Below are 27,326 nucleotides of genomic sequence, written 5' to 3' on the forward strand. Positions count from 1 at the left end.
CAATTTGAATCGCGATAATCTAATGAATCGAATCATTTTCTTCTCTTAGAATTTAATAGATGCTTTATATGGATAAACCGGCGGGATAACTGTACACAATTTCTTATGCATATTATCAAATGTTCAATTCTTACGCATGTTATAAGAAAGTAACTTGAGCCTTAATGAATGCTATACGTAATACATTAATTACCCTTACATCGACAACTAGCCAGTGAAACGAAGTCATCCTACTAAAAATTATCATTATCGTTTCAGTACCCAGTTGACATTCATATTAGCCACCTTCGAGTAGTTCCGCTGAGCTTCAACGAGTTGTACACATTTCGGATCATACCAGTAAACGTCTTAATAAAATAAAATCATACTTTTTATTCGCTGCTGCACATCTACGTCGAAGAAGTATATTACGTATCACTTGAGACTTGGGGGGAGGACGTTGAAACGAAACAAATTCGTTCTTGACTCCATATTCAACACATTGCTTAAACTTCGTTTTCGTTATACCGAACCTAAAATCTAAATCACAATAAAGGGTACCTAGCATATGCGTCGCTGTCATCGTGCTGAGAGCACACTAATTAGCTTGTTCTAAAATCAATCTCCCACTCCACAGCATTCCTGCACATTGCAGCAAATTTCCTCACATGCTCCTGCACGAGTCGTCGATTAACTTTCTCTCTGCAAAACATTAAAGTGCATTCTAGATGAAACAATCCACTAGCAAACAATCAATGACTTACTTGATTACTTTCTTAATAAACTGTTCCTTGTCCGTCGCGCTAACAAAGAAGGTGGGGAAGTTTGGCTTTTCGAGTACCTTTATCCAGCGAACAAAATCGCTTGGGTACTTGTAGTTCAGGGCAAGGAAGATGTCTGCAAAAACATCCACGTGTGCTCGCGGTGTATAACCACCTGCAAGGAAGCAAAGCAATTATTTCCTAAATATTTCGCTTATATCCTTCAAAACGTTACCAAGACATAAAAAGGTATTCCGCAGGAGGTTCTCGCCCTGTGCCGCAACGGCATTCATCATCAATGGATAATTGCGAGATTCCTTAATAAACACAGACAAAAATCCAACGCTCTTCTTGATGGGACCCGTCTCCGGTAACATCATGCTTTTCATGGCTGTAAACAGACCGGAAATTGATTATAATCAAAAAACTTTAAATTAACCTAGGCAAAACACTTACCGTATTCTATTAACTTTATGCAGTCTGCTTGCACAGCAGCGTAGCACATGGCCATCTTCTTCGTTATTCGAGTGTTGAATAGATAGAACGTCTCTATAAGATCCGCTACATCAGACAGTTTCTGATGCTCGTCATATTGCTTAGTTGAAATAATTTTTAAATAATAAATTAAAACTACTATACCAAACAAGCAACTCGACATCTTACCTGCATTTGTCCAAAATTATACTCCAAAATCGCCGAAAATAGTTGCTTCATACTTTCTCGACTCTCTGGATCATTGTAGAAGATCAAAATAAACTGAAATCAAAATAAGAAGTGGTTGTTATTAGTGTGCTAGCCGCGCCCACAACCCGATTTCACTTACATTGCCCGCCATCTCTACCGCGGACGGAGCACACTTGTTAGCGAAGATCAGCAATATCAGGCCACACATGTCGTTGAGCAGCGGTTTTATATCGTCCATCAGATTGGTCAACGCTTGCTGGAGCGCTTTGCATAACGTTTCTATTACGCTTTCGTCATGAATCCACAGCGTGCAGAGATTTTTCAGCAAACCCATCGTCTTTTCTAGGATTAGCAGAATTGGTTGGACGGGCTGCGGTGATTGGGGTGGGACGAGCTGCAGATCTTCATCTTTTTCGGTGCGTTGTGTGATGTTCAACTTTCGTGTGTTGAGTGAGGAAAACAGTTTCGAGATCATTTCGAGCCGAAGGATTACCCGACCTTTGGCAGCATCACTTTTGTCCTGATTCTGCACGTTCTGTTGAAGTTCTTCGAAACAGGGCGAAACCATGATGTCGAGGTATTGGATGATGTTCTCATACGAGATGACGCTCATGATGTTGCCGACTGTGTACATGAGACGGATCATTTCCGAATTTTTCAGGTGACCACCCTGCAAGGCAGCTCGACAAGCATCCAGCAGAGGAAGTGCAAATGGAGCCATTTCTTTTTGGCACTCTGAGGTAAGATCTTTTAAACCTAGCGTAGCTTGCGATGCTTGCGTCGAGCTAAGACCTTTCACTAAAAGTTCGATGGCGGATGGCAAATATTTTGGATTATCACTGATCCAATCGCTATAAGCTCCGGCAGTTTCCAGTGCCATTCCCAACAATTTGTCGCTATATTTTTCGTACGGAATATCGTTTAACACTTTGAGTAACTTTACCACCTGCGGGTATTCGGCATACTCTATTTTCTGTGCAATCGAACAGTATGCATGGATAGTAGCCTCAAGTAGTGGCCAGCTGTCCGTATTTTGCGGATCGTAGTTTAGGTACAGAATGGATTCGTCCAACGCTTCAGACAGGACATCTAACATTATGTCGTTCAGCACGTCATGGCATGACAGCAATGTATCCCCAATATCTTGTCTATAACATCGAAACGTTTCCAAATCATCGGAGTTCCATTTGTGCATCGCTTTCTCATTTGGCAACTGACTTTTTCGTATTAAAACTTTGACAATGTGAGCGTAAACCGGCTTGATCGCATCCCAACATTTGGTTTTGTTCTCATCGTTGGGCATCGAAAATACTTCGTCCTGGAGCATGTACCAAAATTCCATAGCCAACGTGCTGCAGGATTCATCGACCGGATAGGTACCCGGTTTGTCCGTACATTTGACCAGAAGATCGACGGTTCTCCCGTACACTTTGGCGAGTTCTTCGTTGTCCGACAAAATACCCGCGAAGATAGCCGAAGAGTAGCATTCCAGGGTAGACAGGAAGAGGGTGTAGATCACGAATGCTAGATTCTCATTTTCGTTGTTCTCCTTCCACTCCATGTCTAGAATCGGTCCGAAGACGTCCAGGAATAAATGCATGTAGCGGACAACTGTCGCTGAATACTTGTGTCCATTGCAGTTTTGAGAGCTTATAATTTTCTGCAAGGAAAAAATAATCACAATTTATCCAGTGCTCTATTATGACTAATGAGTAGGAGATTTTTTAACATAACAACAGATTTTATGAACACAAAAAAAATATTTCAATCGATCATTCCTCAATGCTAGATAACTAAATGATTCCTTATGCAGAAGATGGTCGATAAAATGACCATACAAATACTAAACTGCAATGAGGGAAGAAGGGGTCTTCCAAGCCGTCATTTGCAGACTCCAAAAATACATATTAGAACTCCCCATTTATAATTTTGAAACCAAATACAAACGATCCACCCAAATGGGAAACGCGGATGTCAATCTTTTTGCATAATTTATAAGAAACAACCCACAGTTCTGAACGCTTACATTTCAAAGTTGATCCAAAAGAATTCACCGCTAGCAGCATTTATAGGTCAAGTGCACTGTTGGATGTCAACAAAAATACGTATGTAACACTTGTCTTTGCAGTGTACATAAGAATGATGATTGTTTATAATTATGACCACAGATACTCTGGCACAGGTGTGCATAGGTAATAATGACAACTACTTTTCAATGATCACAGTAGTCAGCGATCGGTGACTCAAGCACACCGGCAGCAGGTGTTCGTTTATGATTGTACATATAGAATTTGGCTGGGCCAATATTAATTAAAAAGAGCATTTAAGGACATGCTGAACAGAGTCACAAGGTGGCAGCTAAAATGGCTGCCGTCGTATCTGTTTTTTTCTTTGTATTTCATCATCGAAATCAAAACATTGCATTGGCGCGCAAGACAAAATCGTTTTTTTTTGAGGTCGCTAGCCGTGCATTGAAGAATGCCTAAAACTCTGAACTAGGCCCCGTCGAGTCCAGTCCATCATCCGTCCGTCTCGTCCTGTCGTGTCTGGGGCTTCCAAGTTAAGGCTTATTTACACCCTCGGTGAAAATGAACGTGAACTCGATGTGCGCCAAATTGTTTTTTTCCAATATCTCACATATTAGCGCATAGAAATTTATGAAACTGGAACTAAACGATAGTACTTTAATATACTTAGCGAATCCATGCACAATTCTCGCGTGCTTTTTGAAAGGGACCTATGTGCAAAAGAGAGCCTCTCTTTGTTTACTTTCTCTTTCAATTATCACGGCTTTACCATTAATCTTTCCAATAATATTCCAGTACATACTGGAAGAGCATGATTTCGACTAGCATATTATGCAAAGAGTTAAGCAGCAAACGCAAATGCGACCATGTTATTAGCGGAAGAGAAAGTAAACAAAGAGAGGCTCTCATTTGCACATAGGTCCTTTTCAATAAGTTTGCTTGAATTATTCGATATAATTGAATCAATGCAACAATATTCATATTCCCCGATCATTTTAAATATTCCACGGTGAAATATGTTCGCAGTGGATAATTCGACGTCAACATTTGTTAAGGCATTATATACAATATGCTCATGTTGAGAAAATGGCGTCTGAAAAATTGCCTCATACTTTATATTCCCATTTATGAACAGGAGCTTGATTTAAGGACCAAACAACCCAATGCCGTGTTAAATTAACCATTTTTTCCGAATAATATACCAGATTTATTACAAAAATTGTATTTTGAACGATTTTTGCAGATAAATGTTTTGGTCCCTTTTGAAACATCGCACTGGTTTTGTGCCCTCTCCCATAATCTTTTTTCGGCGAGACGTTGTTTGGTGTTTTGTTGTTTGGTGTATATCAACCGTTAATTTTTGAGGGGAAGTGAAAGGGAACATAAGCAAAATAAGTTATTTAGCTTATGTGCCTTTTCGATAATCCATTATTTCGCCAACAGTCAGGCTTCAGAATCGGCTTATTTAAGGTATGTATAAAGCTTTGTTAGTGTCCATTTGAAGTAAGTATTAACCGGAATTGTTTACGTTTTGTTTATCGGCCCATTTGAAATGTTGTCGAATTCACTTGTTCACCGGGAGTGTAAACGCGACGATGGGCGGAATTGATGCGGAGTGGTGAATATAAATGTCATCGCTGTGCACGGTGAACGTTCGCCTTCGAATAACAGATTGCATTCTGACAAACTGTAAACTGCCAGGTGAGCGTGAAATCGTTCGCTGATGAAACTGTTCACGACGTCGTCCGCCGTGAACAATGGAAGGTATTCAACACATGTTCACGTTCATTTTCACCGAGAGTCTAAATAGTGCTTTACATGCATTCACCAGAAGAGACTAGCTTACCCACTGAGACGTCCAAAAAATTGTTTCAAAATCGTTCAACACGGGTCCATCGATGGACGTTCGTTGAACAGTTATTTGGACGTTGTCTAAATTGGTCCCACGAACGTCCTTCATTGGACGATTTTGAAACCAACCGTTCTTAGAGGGTATGCCCAGTTAAGCTCAGCCGGAAATGAACCGGAATTCTGACTAACTAGAATCGGTTGTGTCACTGGAGCCCGTGTACGAACTGGAACCAGCCAGAATTCCGGTTCATTTCCGGCTGAACTTTGCTGGGTGTCAGCTTAATCCCAGTTAAGCTCAGCCGAAAATGAACCGGAATTCTGGCTGGTTCCAGTTCGTATTCCGGCTCCAGTGACAGAACCGATTCTAGTTAGAATCGGTTGTGTTACTGGAGCCCGTGGACGAACTGGAACCAGCCAGAATTCCAGTTCATTTCCGGCTGAACTTTACTGGGATTGTGCACTGGTTTCGTAGAATCGAGGCGATCATCGAAATGATAGATCCTACGAGTGAATGCACTTGGACCAGTTACCTGTCGAGCATTTGTATATTTGCATGTATGAATGTTTACATGTGTATGGGAAGTGTTGCGTGTTGAGATATGTGTGCTACCTGTACATTCATTTGCAATAGAGACTGATTATCTCTCCTATAGTTCGCATATGTTCGACGGGCTCATTGTCTAGTGGCTCCACTGAAATCGGCTTGCGGAGCAACTGCTGCTATATTTGATGTGCCTTTCCGACGCCCGCAATGTGAGATTTTATTGTAAGCGCGACAATACATCTCAATTTTTGTAAAACCTGGCGACGTCTGATGGCAGCGAATAGTCATTGTTGACAGCAATGTTGCCCTTTTATGTAAAATTAACTCGGAGAGGTCATCAGAGGAATATGACGCATGAGATCGAAAATAAATAAAATAAAATGAAATAAAATAAAAAGTAGAGTTAGTACTGTTATTGAGTATTAATTGAACAACACACATGTACCATGCAATAAAACTACTTGGAATCGTCTAAATGCCAGAAAATGTTATATATTTACCATTAACGACAATTGCATTTCGTTACAAGTATCTCATGCTATGCTGGCCGGGAATGGATGATTGACGTGCGTCGGTAAATTAATCGTACCTTCATTTATCCAATCCGAATGAATCGAATCGAATGCACGAATTGAACACCGGTAAAAAGTGACCAACAAATCCCAAGAAGGATTACCCACTATTCCATCATATAAGCCAGTTCAGCATCCATTCCCTGACCCATATGTCACAAATACTCAGACGCCCACATACACAGATAGATACACGACTAGCACGATTGTATGTCGTTTTTCCGGAATGCCATTACCCGGAATGTACTACTTCCCGGAATATCATTTCCCGGAATGTCCCATTTCCTGGAATATCGTTTCACGGAATGTACCATTTCGCGGAATACTATTTCCCGGAATGTACCATTTCCCGGAACTTACTTTTTTCGGCAACTTGTTATACTATTGAAATCTGAAGTACATTGAGAACATTTGCATTTAGAACTATGTTGATACTCAAATATTTGTTTGGTTTTCCTTCACAGCTTGTCCTTGCTCGCTGATCATGTTAATAAATTTGAAAAACCAATTCTCATGCATATGTAATTTTATTTGAAATCATCATCAATCAATCGAAGGTCCAGAAAATAACAGCATTTGAAAAATATGCTACGAAAATTTTAAAGAAAGCAAATCCATTTCATTGTATTTATTGTATTTGAATCAATGAAATTCTAAAATTATTTCCATTGATTTGTTATTGTTCCAAAGAGGGCTAATTCACATAGAAATTTTTAATACGAAGTGAAATTTAAAATAACTGAAGGCGTTTTCAATGCACTGTTACTGTAAACAAATATTAGTGAGAATAAAAATCAATGAAAGTCCAAGAGTATTTTCAGAGAAACTTCATATAGATTAAAATAACATTCTACACAAAATTCCAAAGAAAAATGCATATTTATAAGAAGGCAGCATCTCAGACAAATACATTCACAATCTATAAAATTTCAAAGGTTCCAGGAATATTTATGACTAAATTTTAGGAAATGGTTTTATTTTTTCATTACCTTTTACCTAATCTTCGTGAAAATCAAACAACGTATTCAGGGCATTTTTAGTGTACTGATTGGTTATCATAAAAATGTTCATACTATGTTGCGTTTCGGCTTCGCCTCTTCAGAAACCGACACTAACGTATTGTCGGAATAGATTAGCGCCGGCTTGACGCAAATCCCTTAAAACTAAAACACACTATGTGTTTCAATCAAACGACTGATCAAACGTGATGTCCCGTTCGAGCAGAAGTTCTGTTTATGCCGATGAGACACAAGTGAAGCCGAAACTTGTCTTGGCTTAGCAGGCCTATGCGAAAGCACTATGCTATATTTCACCCTAAGGAGGAAAATTTGGTAAAAACCAAAATTTCTCACTAGGGTGAAAATTTGTTGGTAAAAACCAGTCTTTGTACAGGAGGGCACAAATCCTTATTTCATACTATGTTGCGTTTCGGCTTCGCCTCTTCACGTTTGATCAGTCGTTTGATTGAAACACATAGTGTGTTTTAGTTTTAAGGGATTTGCGTCAAGCCGGCGCTAATCTATTCCGACAATACGTTAGTGTCGGTTTCTGAAGAGGCGAAGCCGAAACGCAACATAGTATGAAATAAGGATTTGTGCCCTCCTGTACAAAGACTGGTTTTTACCAACAAATTTTCACCCTAGTGAGAAATTTTGGTTTTTACCAAATTTTCCTCCTTAGGGTGAAATATAGCATAATAAAAATGTTGCCAACGGTGTGGAAAACACTGCCTCTTCAATTTCAAAGATGGCCGCATTTCGAGGCGTTCTAAATTGATCGTTAAGAATTTATACTATCTCCTGTAATGTTTGTCCTAGTGTCAAAAACTAGTTTTTTTTCGATTCCTTAGAACGATAGCAATTGACTTACGTAGGATTTTTTTCGCTATTTTAATTTTATGCGAAACGCTGAAAATATTAAAATCAGCATCCGATCATTTATAGAATATCTATCCGTCTTTCAACTTCATTGCTTTCGTTTCTCTTAGTCTTAAATTTGCTGAAAATGGCCAAGAAAATTGAAACAGACATCATTTATTAACTAAGACACATTCCACGCACTTGTATCGCTTACCTCATGAAAATAAATCTGCTAATATAAGTAAAAGTTGTTCTGAAATATGTTGGTATAGGTTTAAGGCTCCCAAATCATAGGTATATTGAAATTTTTTAAAAGAATTTTATGACGCTCGTCAATAAAAACCAGTAATACATTTAGGACTCGTTTTTAATAATTGAATGTATTTTCCCGTACCACACCGGTATGCTCGTTATAAAATTAATCTTAAATGCCATTTTATTGTATACATATTGTACAAAGATTTCATCTCTGGACGCAGATTTTTTGAGTGAATGGATTGCCGGATAAAAGGGGGGCAAAAATTGACCATTTTTGCGTTGTCCCCTAACGCAAAAATCATGTTTTTTTCAATTTTTCACAAAAACAATGCGCGATATCTATGAAATATTTTCAGAAGCTATTAGTACTCATCAATACCTTTCTAAAAATGTGCTATTTGTATATAACAAACTTTGAAATCGTTCTTTCATAGGGGTGCACTGAAGTGTTGTCCCCTAACGCTTTCCTTTACAGTACGGTAAATCCTTCTGCAGAGATACTTTGGGAGCCTACAGAACAGGATATAGACATAAAAGATATAAGCAACCTATTTCAGAAATAGCGCAGCCATGCAGTGGTATGAGTGGCCTAAGGGGTGGAAAGAGAGGGGGGGGGGGGGTTATACCATTAAGGGGAAGGCCTACCTTATAACATCGCAAAATAATCGAGTTTTTATTACATCTATCAATGGATAAACTATCTAAGGATAACTAAACAATTTCAGAACAGGGTTCAAAGATATGGAATGGAACGCAATATGCCAAACAAGTATGAGAGCGCACGGAAGAATTTGGTCATAGGGAATAAAACTCACTTGTCCTGCTTATATATTCTTTCAAATTGACGGGATAACACTGTTCAACACACGATCGGGGAACAGAACGAAAAAAATGGCGAAAGTTTTGGGTCCCAGGAAACTCCTGGTGAAGAAATTTTTGAAAAAAAATTGGAACCGGGCTTCACAGTTTAAAACCAAAGTTTGTATGGAGAACTAGGGGTGTTCAAGAGGCAAGATATCAATAAAAATGGTCATCTTAAATTTTCGAATAAAGTCTTACATAAAATGCTTATTACATCGAAAAAGTAATCTATGCAAGTTTTAGCGCAATCGGGCATCATTAAGGGGGTGCGGCGTTTGAATATTGTTTTCATAATATAAGAAAAAATCCAAAGGGGGGAGTACATGAAATGTAGAAAATCGAAAAAAAAAAAATTGTCGGAATATGTCTAAAAATAACATGAAACATCAGCATCTAGTCTAGGGACTTCACAGTTTAAAACCAAAGTTTTGTGAAATTTTTGAAAATTTGCATCTTTTAAGTGAAAATGGACATTTTTGATCGAATTTTTTCAACGTATTGGGCTTGGGAGCAGAACAAATAAAAAAATTGCGGAGGTTTACGGTTCCAACTAAATCATCGTGGAGAAATTTTTGAAAAAAAAATGGAACGGGACTTCATAGTTTATAATTATTGACCACTTGGAACAAACCACGGTTTGTTTTTTCGAAATTGATTTTCTTCTACATGAACCAAACATCGTAGTTTAACACATCTTTTTAATGTTTTTATAGCACGTTATAGTCAAAATTTTATTGAGGATACGCATTTCTCAGAATTCGAAAATAAAAGATACAATTTCACGAAATTCTCCAGTTTTCTATCATTTAGATAATTCAGTGACAAGACGGCCAGCTGACCCATAAAACCGCAATTGTGTGCAGATTTTTAACAATTTTTTTATACTGAAATATATCTAAATTTTCCAAAAGTTGCGTCTTTCCCTTCTTTTCCAAAAATCGCGTAAAACGGCTGCATTTTGATTAATTTCCGCAATCATAACTATTAAGTGTCTTCTTGCAGATCTATGAGTAGAAACGTTTGAACAAACGCCAGAGGTTGAACTGAAAGGACGATATTCTATTTCGAAATCTTTACTTCAACCGTATTACTGGTTTTTCGCGACATTATATACAATATGTAAATATCATAACTGCTTGACCGAGTATAATCGTTTGACAGTCTTACCTTTGCTGAGTTGCTTCAGTGTCAGTTGCTTCAGTGTCATTTGTTTATTTTTAACGCAACAAGAAAATAAATATTGAACCACCCTAATGACGTTTTTTGATCTGCCCTAATCAACAGTCAATTTTATTTTCAAGATTTTATAATGTTAAAAAACGAAGTCAGCGCATTAAAATTGCTTGAAAAAACTTATTTGGCCAACAAAATAAAAAATGGTTGAGTCACCCTAATAAACAGTTAATTTTATTTAATATATTTTCCGATGTCAATAATGTATTCAACTTACCAAAACTACTTGAAACCACCTTTTTCGAACCATTAGAAGGTGGCGATTGTGGTCTACAATCTCTTCTATACCGGGCCACACTGTGGGATGCGGTGTGGCCTGTTCTCAATCCTTATTAATTTAATTTCTAAATATCATTTGTCAAATACACATCAAGGTGAAACTAGAAATACATCTAGTTTGGCATTTCAAATCTTTGTTTTGAGTTATTTACATGTCTAGAGGTAATATACTTCGCTTTGTTTGAGCTTCAACAAACACTTCGGTCGCGTTAGGGGACAACACTTCATATGCGACCGTTTTGTTAATTTTGGTGTTGTCCCCTAACGCAGCGTTTGCAACGGTCGTGAAAAAAATTTCATGAAAGCACGAAAATCTAAGTATACAGTATTGTTCTGTGACTATCGATGATCAAATTCCTAGAACAAATTGATGCTCTGAAGTTTGAGATAGAGCAGTTTTTTGATAAATACAAGTGTAGGTTGGAAAATCAATATTTTGCTCTGTTGTCCCCTAACGCGACATTTTCACATATCAGAATGAAATGACAACCTGAAAAATATCGAACCCATAACATTAACGTTGTGTTAGGACTTCTAAAGTATTCAATTAAGTGTTTTGAGCGTACATCGTAGGATTTTTCAAACGACAAGCTGTTAACAGTTGCATAATGCGTGCAAACGTTGTCCCCTAACGCTGGAATGTGTCTAAAATCCTTCGTACGTCGCTGGACAAAATAATTTAGAATATGCTGTGAATATTTCAAAGCTGGTGGTTTGAAGTGGATTTGGAAAAAACGCGTTTGAAGTTTTTCTGTACGCTTCGACTTTACCTAAAAATGATAGAACAGTATTGATAATATATACAATTAGGTATTCTGTTCGCCTTCCATTTTCTGTTATATTATTTTATTTCAATAACAAAATTTTCAAATCAAAAATTTACAGTGGTGTCACCGAAGATTACCACGCGAAGAAATCGATTCAAAATGGTAAAAGAATTGAAAATATACCATTTTTACTGAATCCGCAAAATTTTGAACAAATATGAGGCAAAATATAGGGCCTGTTAGTCAGGAATTAGACGGTCATGAATTTATGGAATTTATTCACCCCTTCACTACCTGCGGTGGGAAAATTGGAAAGTATTTGTTTCTATTTTGGTACCCATTTAATTCATTGATAGCCCATTCATTTGGGTGCTTTTTATTCCCCACTCGATTTTTTAAATCCTCCCAAGTTTCTTTTTGGTTCAAAACCAAAAATCGTTCGTAAGCGTAAGCATATAATGATCAATTTAAATAAATTTTCCTAACATCGCGGAATCGAAAAGATTAAATCTTTAAAATTACAGTTTTGCAATCTTGTCGCTATCTTGTTTTTTTACCACAATAACCACACAAGATCAAAAAAAATTGAAAATATTTTCAAACAACTTTTCATGTTCTAAAGTAGGTATTCTGAGTAGGAAAGCTTGGGCGTGAGTGGAACGTAGTGTGATAGAGAGCTTTCATTTGGCTGAAGAAAGCAACATTTTCCAATATTTTTGGGTCATTATGATTTGGGGTAAAATGCATAGATTTTTCAGAATCATCTGAAGTTAGTTAGATACTAGAGGAATTTTATAATCAGATATTTCTGATGGAATGCGGCGGTTTGACGGACTTTTATAATGAGTTGTATATGATATAGAAGATGAATAGGATCAGAATACTCTAAGGAAAACTTCGGGGGCCAAAGTACATAGGATTATAGGAAGATATTTGCGTACTTTGGAAAAAATCGAAATGAGAAATCGTTATTGCACTAATTTCGAAGTAATAACTAGAATAATTAAATTTCAAGTATAAAAATTTTGAAATATAATATTTAAAAATTTTTATAATTTAGCGTCGGCGAATGCAAGGTTTAAGTCATTCACCCAATTTATGCGTGCACTAAACTAACGCTACCACTAAAAGCACCTTATAGGTAGCAAAGCTAATTTGCAGCAACTGATGCGCACTCTATCGTTCGGTTAAAGAGATCGCTAAAGCCTTTCGCGTGAGTTTTCCTTTGAGTTCCATTCGGATCTCATTCAAATCGAACGTTAGGTTTGGCAAAATCTACCCGCTGGTTTAATTTTGCAACTACACAGAACAATCAGCACAAGGGGAGGCTGAGCAAACCTGATGGGAGACCTTACTGTTAGAACGAGATGGTATTGAGGATCAGTAGCGTTCTTTCGAAAACTGTTGTCGGGTAAAAAGCGGACAATAGCTTCGAGATCATGCAAAGTTATCGCGTTTCTCTTGAACCTTTTGATTGGAAGCTGTGATCTCGATCAGTTCACTAAAGGAGCCAAATCCACGCCGTATCGTGGAATAGACACGGCCAATAAGCTTAGATGGTTTAAAGGCGATTAGTGCCAAGGCTTAGTCCTGTATGAGAAACGTGCTCAGTGACATATGGTAAGCCGCCACCTGACGCTTTGTCGGTATATTCGGATAATTGAAGGGGACGCACGTTGAACAACATTAAACCCACTACTGTTCAACGTGGGTTTTTTTCCTTGGCAGGTTCCAAAATCGACGATCAACGACACAAGTGTGCCTGCCTACACGTGGCTCGTCATTAAGGGTTGCAAATCCAATCTGGAAGCGCGCGCGAATTATCCTCGCGCCTTTCAACAGACCTTTCTCACGCAAACCACGTGCGTGAGTGCGTGTGACGCCAGCGCATCGCCACCACCCCCTTGTCTCACATCAGTCTATCGCCAAAGCATCGCGCAAAGTTGCGCAACGACATACTGCCATCCGAAAACACAAAACATCGCACCGGATAGACCGCGCGCCACGCCATCTGTGCGCGAATTGAACATCCGGCGGCTCGTCGAGCAGTGTCATCGCTATACCTCCGAAAACGGCTCATTCAGCACACGTAAGCTGTCTGCGTATACTACGGTTCAACATAAAACGCCTCTACATATCGCTCCCATCGATCAACTGCACCAGTAATACCAGCAAACACGTGGTCATCCCAACCGCGAATCACCTCATGAAACGCGGTTTCGCCGGAGGATACTATCAACGAACGACATGCAGAACGTCAGCAACATTTAGCTTTCGCACCAGCACGTAAGGTCCTAACTATTTTAAATTTGTAAAACCTAGTCTTAAATTAGCCTGTACCAGAAAGATATCAGTGACGTCACGTAGGAAGCATAGGTCTTAGTCGAAGATGAATATATCGAATTGCTCATCCGTTAATTTGGTTCAAGATTTAGATTATCAATTCCGCTACGTTAATGATCACTGAATATTCTCTCGTCGAAGGTTTGAATTTGGTCCATTGCAACAATTTTAGATTTTTCCTCTCTTGGGGAGCTTTTGAGTGATTTCAAGTGTTTGAACAACTTTTCAACCCGCCCTAGATAGGAGCCTCAGCCGGGCTCGCAAACAGCCGCAGCAACCTCTTCTTGACGAAGAGTGGCGCTTAAGTTGCTGCTGGTTACGCAGTTCAAGTACATTCGTTACAAAATCTCCTAGAACACAATTAGCTGCACAGTAGGTCTTCTAAAAATAAATTTGGTCGGTGAGGTACGAGTTTTTTTATTTTTTGGGAAATGGTTTTTCCGGGAAATGATACATTCCGGGAAATAGTTTTTCGGGAAATAGTACATTCCGGGAAACGATATTCCGGGATATGGTACATTCCGGGAAATAGTTTTCCGGGAAGTGGTACTTCGGGAAATGACGTATAAAACCATCTGTTTCAAACACACCACGTATTAAAGCTCTTCAGTGCACTCTGAAAAACTCCGCATCGGTTTTATTCCGTATTTGTCGAAAAATCACATGTTGTCGGCGAAAGGGGTTTTTTTATTGTATAACATTCCCTCGAAAACCATTCCCCAGAAGAAAAAATACCGAAACTTTTTCCCCAGAAACACATATTCCAGAAAGTACTAATTCCCAGAAAACTAATCCCCAGAAAGTACCAAAGCCCAGAAAACTTTCACCCAGAAAGAACCATAACCCAGAAAACTGTTCCGCAGAAAGTACCAAAACCCAGAAAATTATTTTACCGAAATTTTTTCTTCTTCTATTTTCTCAATAAACAATTCGTTACATTTAGATCATGTGTACTTAAATACTTGTTATAAGTTTGCTATTCACATTTTTTCTAATATTTACGCATCGCGCTTAAATTTAAACGCATTAAAAAAGATGGAATGGGTGATGATTATATGTTAAATGAAAGCTTTAGATTCCAATTTGATAGAAAAAATATAATTGGTTTTGAACCAATTTTTGCATTTAAAACCGCTTGCTCCGCATGTAGCAATAGTGGCCCAATTGCTAATTCCGGTTCCTATAGATGCAAAACCCATTGATTACTTTTGAAGCATGCAACTCTAGGTACATTTGGCCCACTATAGCTGCATAGGAGCTCAAAAATCAAGGAAAACTCATTATTTCAGTTGTTTTTTTAGCAAACTTCTATGATAAAACTTGTGTTGCCATGCGAGTTTAGTGCAAACCACAAAGCAAGAAATAATTAACGGCGTTTGGCATTTTAATCAAGTGTTTAGCCTATTACTGCGACTAGTAGTACACCACGGCTATTGGAGCACCCACCCTATTGTTTGTTAAATATTCAACAATCGTCGATTTTCAGTATTTGCGGCATCGTGCCGCGGAAATATCCCAAAACTCTATAATACATTTGAGTTGCAAAGACATGTAATATTACCTGAAGATTTAGAAACATAAAAAGAGCTCCATTAGGTTAAATACCTAGTAGGACACCTCAAATCTCTATCGCTTTGCGTGCTATTGGCGATTTGCGGCAAAACCAAAATTAGTCATGCGACACCTATGATTCAGCTCATGAACTGGCAAAGTGATACAATTTGCTTTTTTTCACCCGTAAGTGAGTCGTAGCTTACAACAAAATCTTCATTATCTTCTCGGAAAAAGCTAACCACTGCCAAAATATGAATGAAACGAGTAAGAAATTTAGTTTTATTTGCAATTATTCTGAAAGTACAGCCATTTGCAACTATTTGACTCATACATTTCTTCGAAATGTAATCGGGGTATTATTGTGGTTATAAAAAATCGTTCCATAAATAAAGTTCCAACTCGAAACCGAGACCCAATCAGTACCAATGTCAAACTCCTTTATATTTTGAACTACGTAGGAGATTCAGTGAAGGCTATCGGAGAGAAGGATCGGCTGTGCATGATACAAAGCTGACACTTTCCTATTAGCCGGATATATTCTTTCCTCGCGTGATCTGGAGAGTTTCATGAATTTACACCATCTCATGAATGTGTAGCTTAACTTAGGACGAACGGGAAATGCTGTTGCGGCGGCTACGGTGCTCAACAAATTACATTTCGAAACAGCGCGCATATAGCTCTGCGAATAATATTAGAAACCACTATGTTTTACACTCTTTTCGCAAGATGTTTACTCATCATCTGATAAAATGATGATTTTCCTCCATTTTTATAAGCAATTATCAACAAATTGATCGGTAATTTGGTGTTTAAAAGTCATTTTTTACCAATGTTTACAGAAAATATATGCACTATGACAGAACAAAATAAAATCAGCAACACTTTCCTTCCAGCGCTATCTGCGAGCGGTTTCAACGTAGAATCGCCAATTGACGGTTAATGATTGAGCACAAAGCTTTGGTTGCCTAGAGCCAAACTAAATTTTTTTCTCGATTTCTTGGTACAATGGCAAGCAACGTAGGATTTTGTGAAATCGTGCACTTGTTAATGAAAAAGCGCTGTAAACGTCATTAAAAGCGACGCAAATTTGCATACGGACAGTTTTTAGAAGAAATGAAACATTTTTATGGTAATGGCTTTCGAATTTCACTTTTGAAGACGAGAACCCCATTAGCCGAAACTTTACTTAAGCGGGACCCATGTAATTTAAACATCAATGTCACAAATGACGTTTCAAGGTCGCAGAAATGTTTGTTTTTGTCGTTTAAAGTTAAATTGAAAAGCCGAAACAAAATAAAAATAAAAAAATCAAGATCTATTCAGTAGATCTTTCGCAAATTATTCCCAAAAAATTTCAATTTTAGGCGTCGAGAGTAGAGGAACCCCTTGAAATTTCGATGGTACGTGGTGCAACAAACATCGAAGAATGTTATAAAAATCTTTAATGTGATAGTTCGAATATGTTTTTCCTATTTTAGCCAACTTTTTGCTCCAGCTATTCCATAGTGTGCTGGAAAGAATGAATCAACCCTATGTTTGAGAAAACCGGTCAGACGAGTAGATAACAAGTTTCATTCCGAGGGCAATTTGGCATACATATTCAAAGAATTCCTCATGTTTAAAAGAAGGAGTCAACTCCTATGTTTGAATAAACCGAGCATACGAGTTGATCACAGGTCATGTCCTTATTGATTCATCTGCTACATAAATTGACATCCGCGGGTCAATCGGAACATTGAGCATTGAACGAACGTTCCTACCCTTAGTACACATGCTCCTCCAGATAAATCAGAATCCAACTACAAAAAAGCTCTAGAACTAATGAAAACCATAGCAGCCAACAACAATATTATAATTAATCCGTCGATTGCATTAACAGATTTCGAAACAACTGAGATAAACGCTATCGCAAGGATTATTCACAATTCTGTGCGATATGGTTGCTTTTTCCACCTAACGAAAAATTGGTGGAAACGGATCCAAAAATTGGGATTATCTGGAATTTATTTGAAAAGCGTGCAAATGCAGATCTCTTTCAGACAAACCCAGGCCTTGGACTTTTTGAAGCCTCAAGATGTGCCTGAAGGCTTGGGTATTGGGGAAGCGAAGGGTTGGAAAACACTGCGCACAGGCACAGGCCAGATTTTCCCCTGAATTTCACATGCGATGCAACACCACGGACCATGTGATACAACACCCTCAATGACATACCTCAAACGCAATAGAATGGTATCACAACCAATTAAATGCACTCTTAAAAGGTACCAGTGCCCTTAAACTTTATGCGGTTGTGAAAGCATTCAAAGAGGAAGAGCAGTCCACGTCGGCGGAATATATGCGATATCTGCAAGGAGATATGATAAACCGGCGTCGCTGTAAAAAAACATGCAGGAGACAAAAAATTAAAAGAAGTTTTAATTGCCGGCCAGGACGATGGTACAACATTAAAAGATACCATTTTATCAATAGCTCTTATAATACAAAACCAAACCAGAATATTAATACTAATAAAAAAATAAGTCATCTTCAGTTAAAATACCTCAATTTCTGGGAAATGGTTTTTTCTGGGGTATGAACTTCTGGGTATTTGTTCATTCTGGGTAACGGTTTTCTGGGCAAAAATACTTTCTGGGAAAAGGTTTTCTGGTAATTGGTACTTTCGACGGAATGGTTTTCTGGAGAATGGTTCTTTCTGGGGAAAAAACTTCGGTGTTTTAGTTTCTGGGGAATGGTTTTCGGGGGAAAGTCGTACAACCTTTTTTTTTAATAATTTAATTTAATATAATTTACGTCTTTAAAATAGATGAGGAATATTGCTGGGCCGAGATGACTTCCAGAATGCCAGATGTATCGCGAAATGGTACAGATAGACAATCTTTAGTACTGATTAGACTATTCAGAAGCTTAGACTTTGCCATAAATTGGAAGCGCGTGGAAAAAGTGACCATGCCGAATTCGCACGTAGTATGAGATCGACGGAAACCAGCTGCAGCATCAATCCCTGCTACACTCAAAGCAGAAGCAGAGTGAACTTGAAACTCGAACCCAAATTGCCAGGATCTAACGCCATAACCAACCATCACTAAAGGAAAGTTTGGGCATCGAGGCTGAGAGATGTTCCAACTCTCTGGAAGTACAACGTGCGAATTCTTCAGGAAACTACGAAGCGTGTCGGGTAGCGGTACGAGGCGGGACTGCTGTGGCGAAAAGAACGAATCATGAAAGACCCAGTGATTGGCAAGTGATGTGCGGCAGCTTTCCGAATATCAGGCGAAGGGATACATGCATAACATGGTACCTTACAGAATGTGTCGTTCTAAACCTGAAGAAACCATCAAAAATCCGTACACTTTGCAATGCCGCAGCCAATGTGGCTGGCATTTCATCGACACGATGCTGTGAAAGGACCGATGGGAGGTCCGTCACGCACAACAGATTCTTTGTGTATCTGATAGATGTCGCGACGTTTGGGCAGCGTGTTCACCACTCTCCTCACAAGTGAAAAACCGGAATGCAACTGATGATGCCATCATCCGGAAACATTATGTCGGTGATAATCAAGAGAGCGTAGAGGAAGGTTAGAACTAGCGTTTGACGTAAGGCATGTCCACTCTCTTGGTGGGTTTCACCAGCGAAATTGGTTGTTCAACTCCAAAGAGGTTTTGGGGCGGGTTGGAGGCGACCCAGCTTCCGAGAAATCTACATTCAGCCAGACTAGAATTGCTCTATAGAACGGAATGTACTGGAAGCCAGAACGCTCTCGACGACACTAGCAATTGAGACGGCTTGTTGCGGAGACAACGAAGCTGGATCTAAATAAAACAATTAATTCCGTGGTAGAATGCAATTATAAAATTCCTGCAAAATGTAATTTCTAATTCAGTGTTCAATAATTCAACAACTTTTCTACATACTTTTAGCGATCTAGCTTCGGCTAAAATTCTCTGGCAACACTGTCTATTCCGAACGATCGTACCCTCAATGCTTACAATGACCTATGCCAATAATAGCTTTTAGTCAAATGAACGCGGTTATGATCACTACTTCACTGTTTTCGTCTAGCTTATGTTGCTATTTACTAGGTTATTCACTAAGTAGATTTAACAATAGCACTAGCAATAGTAGTAGATTTATAATTTTAACGCAGAGATTCAATTTAGGCAATAGTTTAGTTCACTTTTGATTTTTATATAGCAGTAGAATATAGTATAGAGTAGATTTACGATGGCGATTTGTTTATATTTACGTCCTTCAGGTTGCTCCCGATCCTTTCATCAGGTCGGGTGCGGCGTGCAGTGGCGCAACATTTAGTGGGGGTAACGAAGCGGTAGTTGTTGACGGGGCGTAGTCAACACTCCCCCCCAGAATGCGCGAAGGATCATCTGGAAGCGTATTCGCTATAACGCCAACGTCGAGTACCGCTAACGATACTGCAGGGCGTTCGTAGATTCCACCAGATGCTGTTTGTACGGTGGCCCGCCGTACCTGTCCGTCGGGAGCCTGTTGCGTAGCAATAACTCTACCTTTAGGCCAGCAGTTTCGTTCGAACTTTGAGTCAACGATTATTACGACGTCACCGACCGTAATAGGCTTCGACGGAGTTAACCACTTGGTTCTTCGTGTGATCGTAGGCAGATAGTCGTGGACCCATTGCTTCCAGAACCTGTCTGCCATGACCTGTGACTGGATCCAACAGTTCTTTCTGTACACATGGCTGTCGTCGAAGGGAACCCACGACCTCAAACCGTTTGCTGATCCTAGTAAGAAATGGTTAGGTGTTAGTACGGGCGATTCATCGTCATCTATGGGAATGCTAGTCAGTGGTCTTGAGTTCACGACGTTCTCGACTTCGATCAAGGCATTTTGCAGCACTTCGTCGGTGGGTAGCCTACTGGGCTGAAGCTTAGCCAAGTTAGACTTCACACTACGTATCAACCGTTCCCATGCTCCTCCCATATGTGGTGAAACCGGTGGGTTGAAAGCCCACTGAGTGCGGCTTGATGTAAATTCGCTTGCCAGTCTGTCGTGATCGAGCTGCTGGATTGCTGCCTTAAGCAGCTTGCTTGTAGACTGGAAATTAGTTCCCCGATCGCTGTAGATGACTGCTGAGACACCCCTCCTAGCCATGACATTTCGAATTGCCATAATACAAGAGTCGGTAGTCAGTGTGTAAGCTATCTGCAAGTGAATGGCGCGAGTAGTTAGACAGGTGGCGAGAACCCCCCACCGTTTTTCCGAATGTCGTCCTACCAGAACCAGTATTGGACCGAAATAATCCACCCCCATGTAGGTAAACGGGCGGCTTAATGCAGCCAAACGTGACTGCGGAAGGTCAGCCATCGCTGGAGGTTGTGGTTTCGCTCGATCATTTTTGCATCGTTGACAGTTTCTCCGGATTGCATGATACGTTGCTTTCAGCCGAGGAATACGGTAGCGCTGCAAGACTTCGTTGACGATTGTCTCGTGGTTTTGATGGTTGAAGCGCTCGTGTGTGTCGGCGATGATCAGTAGGGTGATGTGGTGTTTCCGAGGAAGAATAATGGGTTCAGCAGCATCACGATCAATGAATAAACATGCCTTTGTTCGACCCCGGACGCGAGCAACACCGTTTTCGTCCAGGAAGGCGCCGCGAAAGAGCAGGTTATTTCTGATTATCTTTTTTTGCTCTCCTTTCGAGAAGTAACTCTCAGTCAACGTTGCGATCTCATCGGCGTAATTCTCTGACTGTGCTTGGGGGTACAAATAGTTTTCCGCTTTAGTCAGTTCTGCTTGTGTCAGCGGTCCAGCAAAACATCGTTCTCGTCTCGATGATCGCTGCAAGTTACCGATATATCTGAATATGAATGCTACGCGACGTAGGAGTGGAACCCATTTGGAGCATTTTTGCGGATTAACGACCGGGTCCACCGTTGGTGCATGAAGAAGTAGATGCGGACGAAGCTCTGTTGTCGTCGGTTTTCCGAGATTAGGGATTTCGGGCCAGGCGTCTCCGTCTTGTCGAAGCAATTCTGGACCACGAAACCAACGACTGGCCGTTGATAAATTGGGAACTCGGGTCCACTTTGTTCCTTCATCGGCGACGTTCTGTTTCGTCGGAATCCATCGCCAATCATTAACGTCGGTCGAGTCCAAGATTTCACTGACGCGGAATGCTACAAACTGGCTATATCGGCGATGAACGGATCTCAACCAGCATAATACATCTTTGGAATCTGTCCAAAAGTATCGCTTGCTGATCTTGATAGAAAGAGAGGCCAGTATTGTATCCGCTAATCGAACGCCGAGTAGAGCTGCTTGAAGTTCGGACTTTGGGATGGACAAGAATTTAAGGGGTGCTACTCTAGTTTTTGCTCCTACTAATGAGCATTCGATAGCATCCCGTTCTTGGAATCTTAGATATACGACCGCTGCAAAGCCGTTCTCGCTTGCATCCACGAACGTGTGCATCTCTGCTTTAGCCCTTACCGTTGTCAATGTCCGGTAACATCGTGGAACTTCCACCAGTCCCATCTTCGGAAAGACCGCGAGCCATGTCAGCCACTTCTCGAACTGTGCGTCTTCGATTTGGTCATCCCAGCCGACCGATGTTCTCCAAATTTCCTGAAGAAGAACCTTCAGGAACATTAATAGATGTGCAATCAACCCCAAAGGGTCATATATCATCATCAGTGTGCGTAGAACTTCACGTTTCGTTGGTCGACGACAACCTGATAGCAGAACTTGATCATAGCGGGACGAAACTTTGTATGTGAAGCAATCGGTTGAAGTCTTCCACCACATTCCGAGCACCTTTTCTGTTGTAGTTTCGTCGCCGATGTTAAGATTTTTCTCCTTCGCCGTTGCCTCCTTCAATGTCGCTATTACCGTACCAGAGTTAGATATCCAGTTGCGTATTTCAAATCCTGCTTGCTCGTGGATCTTTTTCACATTCTGAGCCAGTTTCACTGCCTCTTCTTCCGTCTCCGTGCTTACGAGCATGTCATCAACGTAATGCTGCTTGATGATAGCGTCCACTGCTTCTGGGTACTCTTGCTCGAATCGCTTTGCGTTGCTGTTCTTTACATGTTGCGCAGTACTTGGCGAGCAACATGCCCCGAAGGTCATTACCTGAACGACGTACACGCTCGGCTCAGACTCATTGCTATTTTTCCAAAAGAAACGTTGGCAGTGCTGATCTTCGTCTCGCATTCGAACTTGGTGAAACATCTCTTTGATGTCACCGCTCACTGCTACCTTGAACTCACGGAAGCGAATCAGTACTGAAAGAAGCGAAGTCAGCTGGTCTGGACCCTTCAACAGGACTGAATTTAGGGAAACGCCGAAAGCGGTTGCTGCGGCATCCCACACCAGACGAAACTTACCCGGTTTGTTCGGGTTAGCAACTACGAAGATAGGAAGGTACCAGATTCGTGCATGACGTACTTGTAGTTCTTCCGGAGTCAACTTCCTTACGTAGCCCTTACTGACGTGTTCCTGGATCTTCGTCTCAAGATAGTCTGCTAATATTTGATCCTTGCTCAATCGGGTTTCTAGACACTTCCACCGCCTAAAAGCCATCGCTTCGCTGTCCGGAAGTCGGACGTGATCGTATTTCCAGAGTAAACCACACTCGTAGTGCTTGTTTGTTGAACGGGTGAGGGACTCTAACAACGTATGGGCACGCTGATCTTCCTGAGAGAGGAGAAGTTTGTTCGGTTTGATAACTCCCATGCTATCCAACGCAAAGTATGATTTCATTATTCTGTGCAGGCCATCATCATACTCCTGTGTACAGTCGCACCTTTGGACGCCGTGGAAGTTCACGTGATTACCGATTTCTTCCTTCCCGGTGCAGTTACCGTAAACCGTCCATCCCAAACGAGTCTTCACCGCGATCGGTTCGTTTCGATCACCTTCGCGACTCTTCATTCCGTACCCGAGATTGGCATGGTCCAAGCCAATTAGAATTCGTGGACTGACGTCGTGGTAGTCCTCAAGTGGAAGCCCAGACAGATGCGCGTATTTCTCCTGTAGAACAGAAGTTAGCAATGTTTGCGGTCGTATTTGTAGAGAGGAGATCGTGTTAATCCCTGAAAGTTCATACTTCGTCGAGCTTCTTGCCCCAGAGATTCGTAGATTCACCTGCTGCGATTTATTCTCTACCTTCCGCGTACCACCCGTCCACTTCAAGCACAGGGGCTTTCTAGGTCCTTCGACACCAAGCTCTTCTGCCAGGCTTTGTTCCATCAAAGTTAGCTCGGATCCATCGTCGATAAATGCATAAGTCTTCACCTCCTTCTCCGGTCCATACAGTATGACAGGGAGAATGCGAAATAATACTGCCGACTGTCCTTGATGCAGATTACAACTTTGTTCCGGGTGTTTCGGTTCAGAAGGAAACATCGGTAGCTTTGATGTTGACGCCTTATCCTGGTGGCTATTCTGATTGTGGAGTAAAGGATGGTGCAGGTATATGCACCCATTTATGCCGCATTGTTTTTGCTGTTTGCAGGAGCCGTTGTGTTTGCGAAGACACTTTCGGCATAGCTTGCATTCCTTAACTGTTGCCCACTTCGAATCGTAGCTGAAACCCTCAAATCTGTTACACCGTGAAACCGTCGAACAGTTGCCCTTGCACACCACACACAGGTTTTTCTCGGGATCTGTTACAACCCGTATTGGTTCACTGAGTAACTCAGATGGTTTCGCGTCGCTTGAGTCCGATTCCGAATGAAAATTTAGGTACCCGTCCTTCTTGACATTTCGACTTCGCTGATCATGACCTGAAGTTGGCATCACCGTGCTAGCATCTTCCGCTACGGTATATAACCATGCACTGAAGTCGGCGAGATTTGGGTTTGGGATACCACGAGCAATTCTCGCCCAGTCCAGCTTCAGGGATGCCGGCAGACGTTCCACTAGCTCATACCGGAGAGACGCGTTGAAAATAAAATCTTCAACTTCACACGCTCGGACCGTCGCGATCATGTTCTTCACTGTCAATGCAAAATTGACTACCGTTTCGAGCTTCTCCATGTTCGGTGATGGAAGACTTCTGATTCTTTTAACGATGGATAGAATGATCGCTTCTGATCGTCCAAAGAGCATCTTAAGTGTAGACAGTATATCCGCTACATTCGACGGGTGAAGTAACTCGCATCTAACAGCATCCAATGCCTTTCCTTTCAGGCACTTCCGCAGTCTTAACATGTTCTCCTCGTTTGTGAATCCGCACATCTGCGTAGACGAGTTAAACATGGCGTAGAATAGCGGCCAGTCCTCCAATGTACCGTCAAACTCGGGCAGATCTCTTGAAACCGCCTGACGCGCCGCAATCTGACTTCGGTTGAGAACGCACACTGTCTCGTAGGGGATCGTCGCTACTTCACCTTGTTGCGAGTGATCAGGTCGTATCGGTGTTGATTGCTGACCTGGAATGAAGGTATTGTGCCCCGTCTGGATACCGGGATTCGTCGAGGGGATGAACGCCGGTCTTGGATTCATGGTCTGGATACCGGGATTCGTCGAAGGGATGAACGCCGGTCTTGGATTCATGGTCTGTGGTCGATGCGAGAAGCCATCACCAAATTCCGCTGGGAATGACGGTCTAGCTTGAACGTTCATTTGGGCGAACTGGAGAGCTGGCAGCTCTCGTGCTGGCTGGTGGAAGTATGCTGCTGGAATTGCAGAAGGTATATCCGTCGCTTGGCTATCAATTTGCGGCTGAGTACGAGTTGCGGTATTGTGACCTATCCGGATACCGGACATCGTCGAAGAGATGAACGCCGGCCTTGGATTTGTCTGAGGTCGATTCCGTGAAGAATGATGCGACGCATGTTGTGGGAAGCCATCCTACGAAGCCACAGCAAAATTTGACTTGTTGCAGCATATAGGGAAGCGGGAGTAAGCTAGGGCGTTACACCGGCTTGTTTCAACCGAAGAAAAAATTGTTTAACGGATTTGTTACGAAATAGGGAAGGGGGATAAAGAAATTTGTGAAATCTCGTTACATGGGGGGAGGGAGAGTAAATTTTGGGCAATTTTTGCGCTACGTAATTTATAAATTGTCCCTTATATTGTTAATAAACAGAAATAAAAAACCCACAATATGCGTTTTATTTTCCTACTTACCACTAGCACCTTTACTGCAGTCTCAGCCAAATCGCTGTCTTCCTGCAACATGCACCCGTCCTCCTTGGGTTCTTTCCAGTAGCAGTAGTGCACAATCTTCAACAACACTTGAACCATCGTCTCACATTCGTCCAGCCGCACGTTACCATACTTCAGCCAGGTCGCGAGACATTTGGTCGCACTGATTAACACATTCATTTCGCTTTCCTCAAACCGCCCATCGTTCAGTTTCCCACTAAGAAAATTTATCACCGTACCCGTAGCAAATTCAGCCTTCTTGTTCAGTTCTTCACGAACCATCGACCTAGGGATTTGTGTATGGACGGATTCCGCCTCGTCAGGGATGCCTTCTAGCACTGACATCAAGATTTCCAATTGTGTGTTTTTCGACAAGGAGCCAAGTTGCTCATTTAAGAACATACCAGTTACCTCTTCGATCACGGTCGGATGTTCCAGCATATGTACAATAAAGACACTCAACTAAAATAACATAACAAGTGTTATGCGTTTACATCATAATCAGTAGTCGTAAACAAACTTACCGAAATACACAATTGACTCAGAACAATCTTCGGACCTTTGCCAAACGTAATAATACTCTCCAGCAGCTTTTGTTTGAACTCGTTGTGTGCCTCCTTGGGCACTTCCGCCCAATGTTTAGTTAGTTTTGAGTGTAATGTTACTGCACCGAAGAACTGAATCTCCGATGATTTGTTCAGCTGCATCAGCTCCCAGCAGAAGGACCAAGCGTGCGTACTTTCTTGAATTTGTTGGAGCCATTGGTGTGTATCTTCCTGCTTATGAGTACCACTCTGGTAAAACGTCAGAACCGCTTCTTCGATCATGCGAACATCCATCTTGACGAGGCGCTCTTCAGAGGTGCGCAATGGAGGAGTGTACCGTTTGTTTCAGTCGGGTTATGATAATTGCACTGTGAGAATCTTGGCTTAGTTTCATTTGCAAATGCACTAAACTCCTAATTTCTCTCCTTGCTATTCATTACAACTTTGACTCTTTATGGAATTGTTAGGGTCGAAAAATGATACAAAAATACACAGGAAATAGGACGATGGCTGCAAATAGCGAACGAGCAAGCAATTTTTTTTTCTTTTTTTGACAGCCAAACTGGAGAGAACTGACAGTCAACCGGCTGACACAAAAATGAGGCCTTGGAATAAAATCTCAACTGAAATATTTCATAACTGTTCCGTTTCATATACACTGAAAAAAATCCAACCGTAATTCTATTTGCTTCAAACCACTTAAAATCCATATGAAGAAGAAATGCTAATGTTATCACGCGCACACATACCTTCTATGTGTCAACTGTATAAACTACACAAATGTAAACAAACTGAGTTTTTTTATGCCAAATAAAAGCTAAGCATTGACTCTTTATCGTCCACAAATAATAGAGAAAAATTATAACTCTTTATATGTTAATTTAATCTTAAGTCAAAATGTCACATATAGTATACCAAAGCTTTGCTAATATTTGTAGATGTAATGTTTTGCGTTGTGATGTTTCTCCAAGTCGACTGTAGTTACACGGTTAAATAAAACAACCTGCAGAATAAGTTCTTTTGCCTTACTTTTGAGTTGTGCGTCGCTTTCGCACTTATTAGTGTTGTCAAAAACAAAACG

General features: G+C 40.8%; 1 protein-coding gene across 1 annotated transcript; it reads right to left on the reverse strand.

Annotated features, from left to right (window-relative positions):
- Positions 1-352: 352 nt before the first annotated feature.
- LOC131682246 (importin-13) lies at positions 353-26,819 on the reverse strand. Its single transcript, XM_058963603.1, has 8 exons — positions 26,225-26,819; positions 25,683-26,162; positions 1,564-3,084; positions 1,404-1,496; positions 1,197-1,335; positions 976-1,131; positions 744-915; positions 353-681 (listed from the first exon to the last, which is right to left on the reverse strand). Exons 1-8 carry the CDS (start codon positions 26,537-26,539, stop codon positions 582-584), a joined length of 2,976 nt encoding a protein of 991 aa, XP_058819586.1. The 5' UTR covers positions 26,540-26,819; the 3' UTR covers positions 353-581.
- Positions 26,820-27,326: the final 507 nt, after the last annotated feature.

Source organism: Topomyia yanbarensis, chromosome 2 (genome assembly GCF_030247195.1).
Source record: "Topomyia yanbarensis strain Yona2022 chromosome 2, ASM3024719v1, whole genome shotgun sequence".
NCBI classification, from domain to species: domain Eukaryota; kingdom Metazoa; phylum Arthropoda; class Insecta; order Diptera; family Culicidae; genus Topomyia; species Topomyia yanbarensis.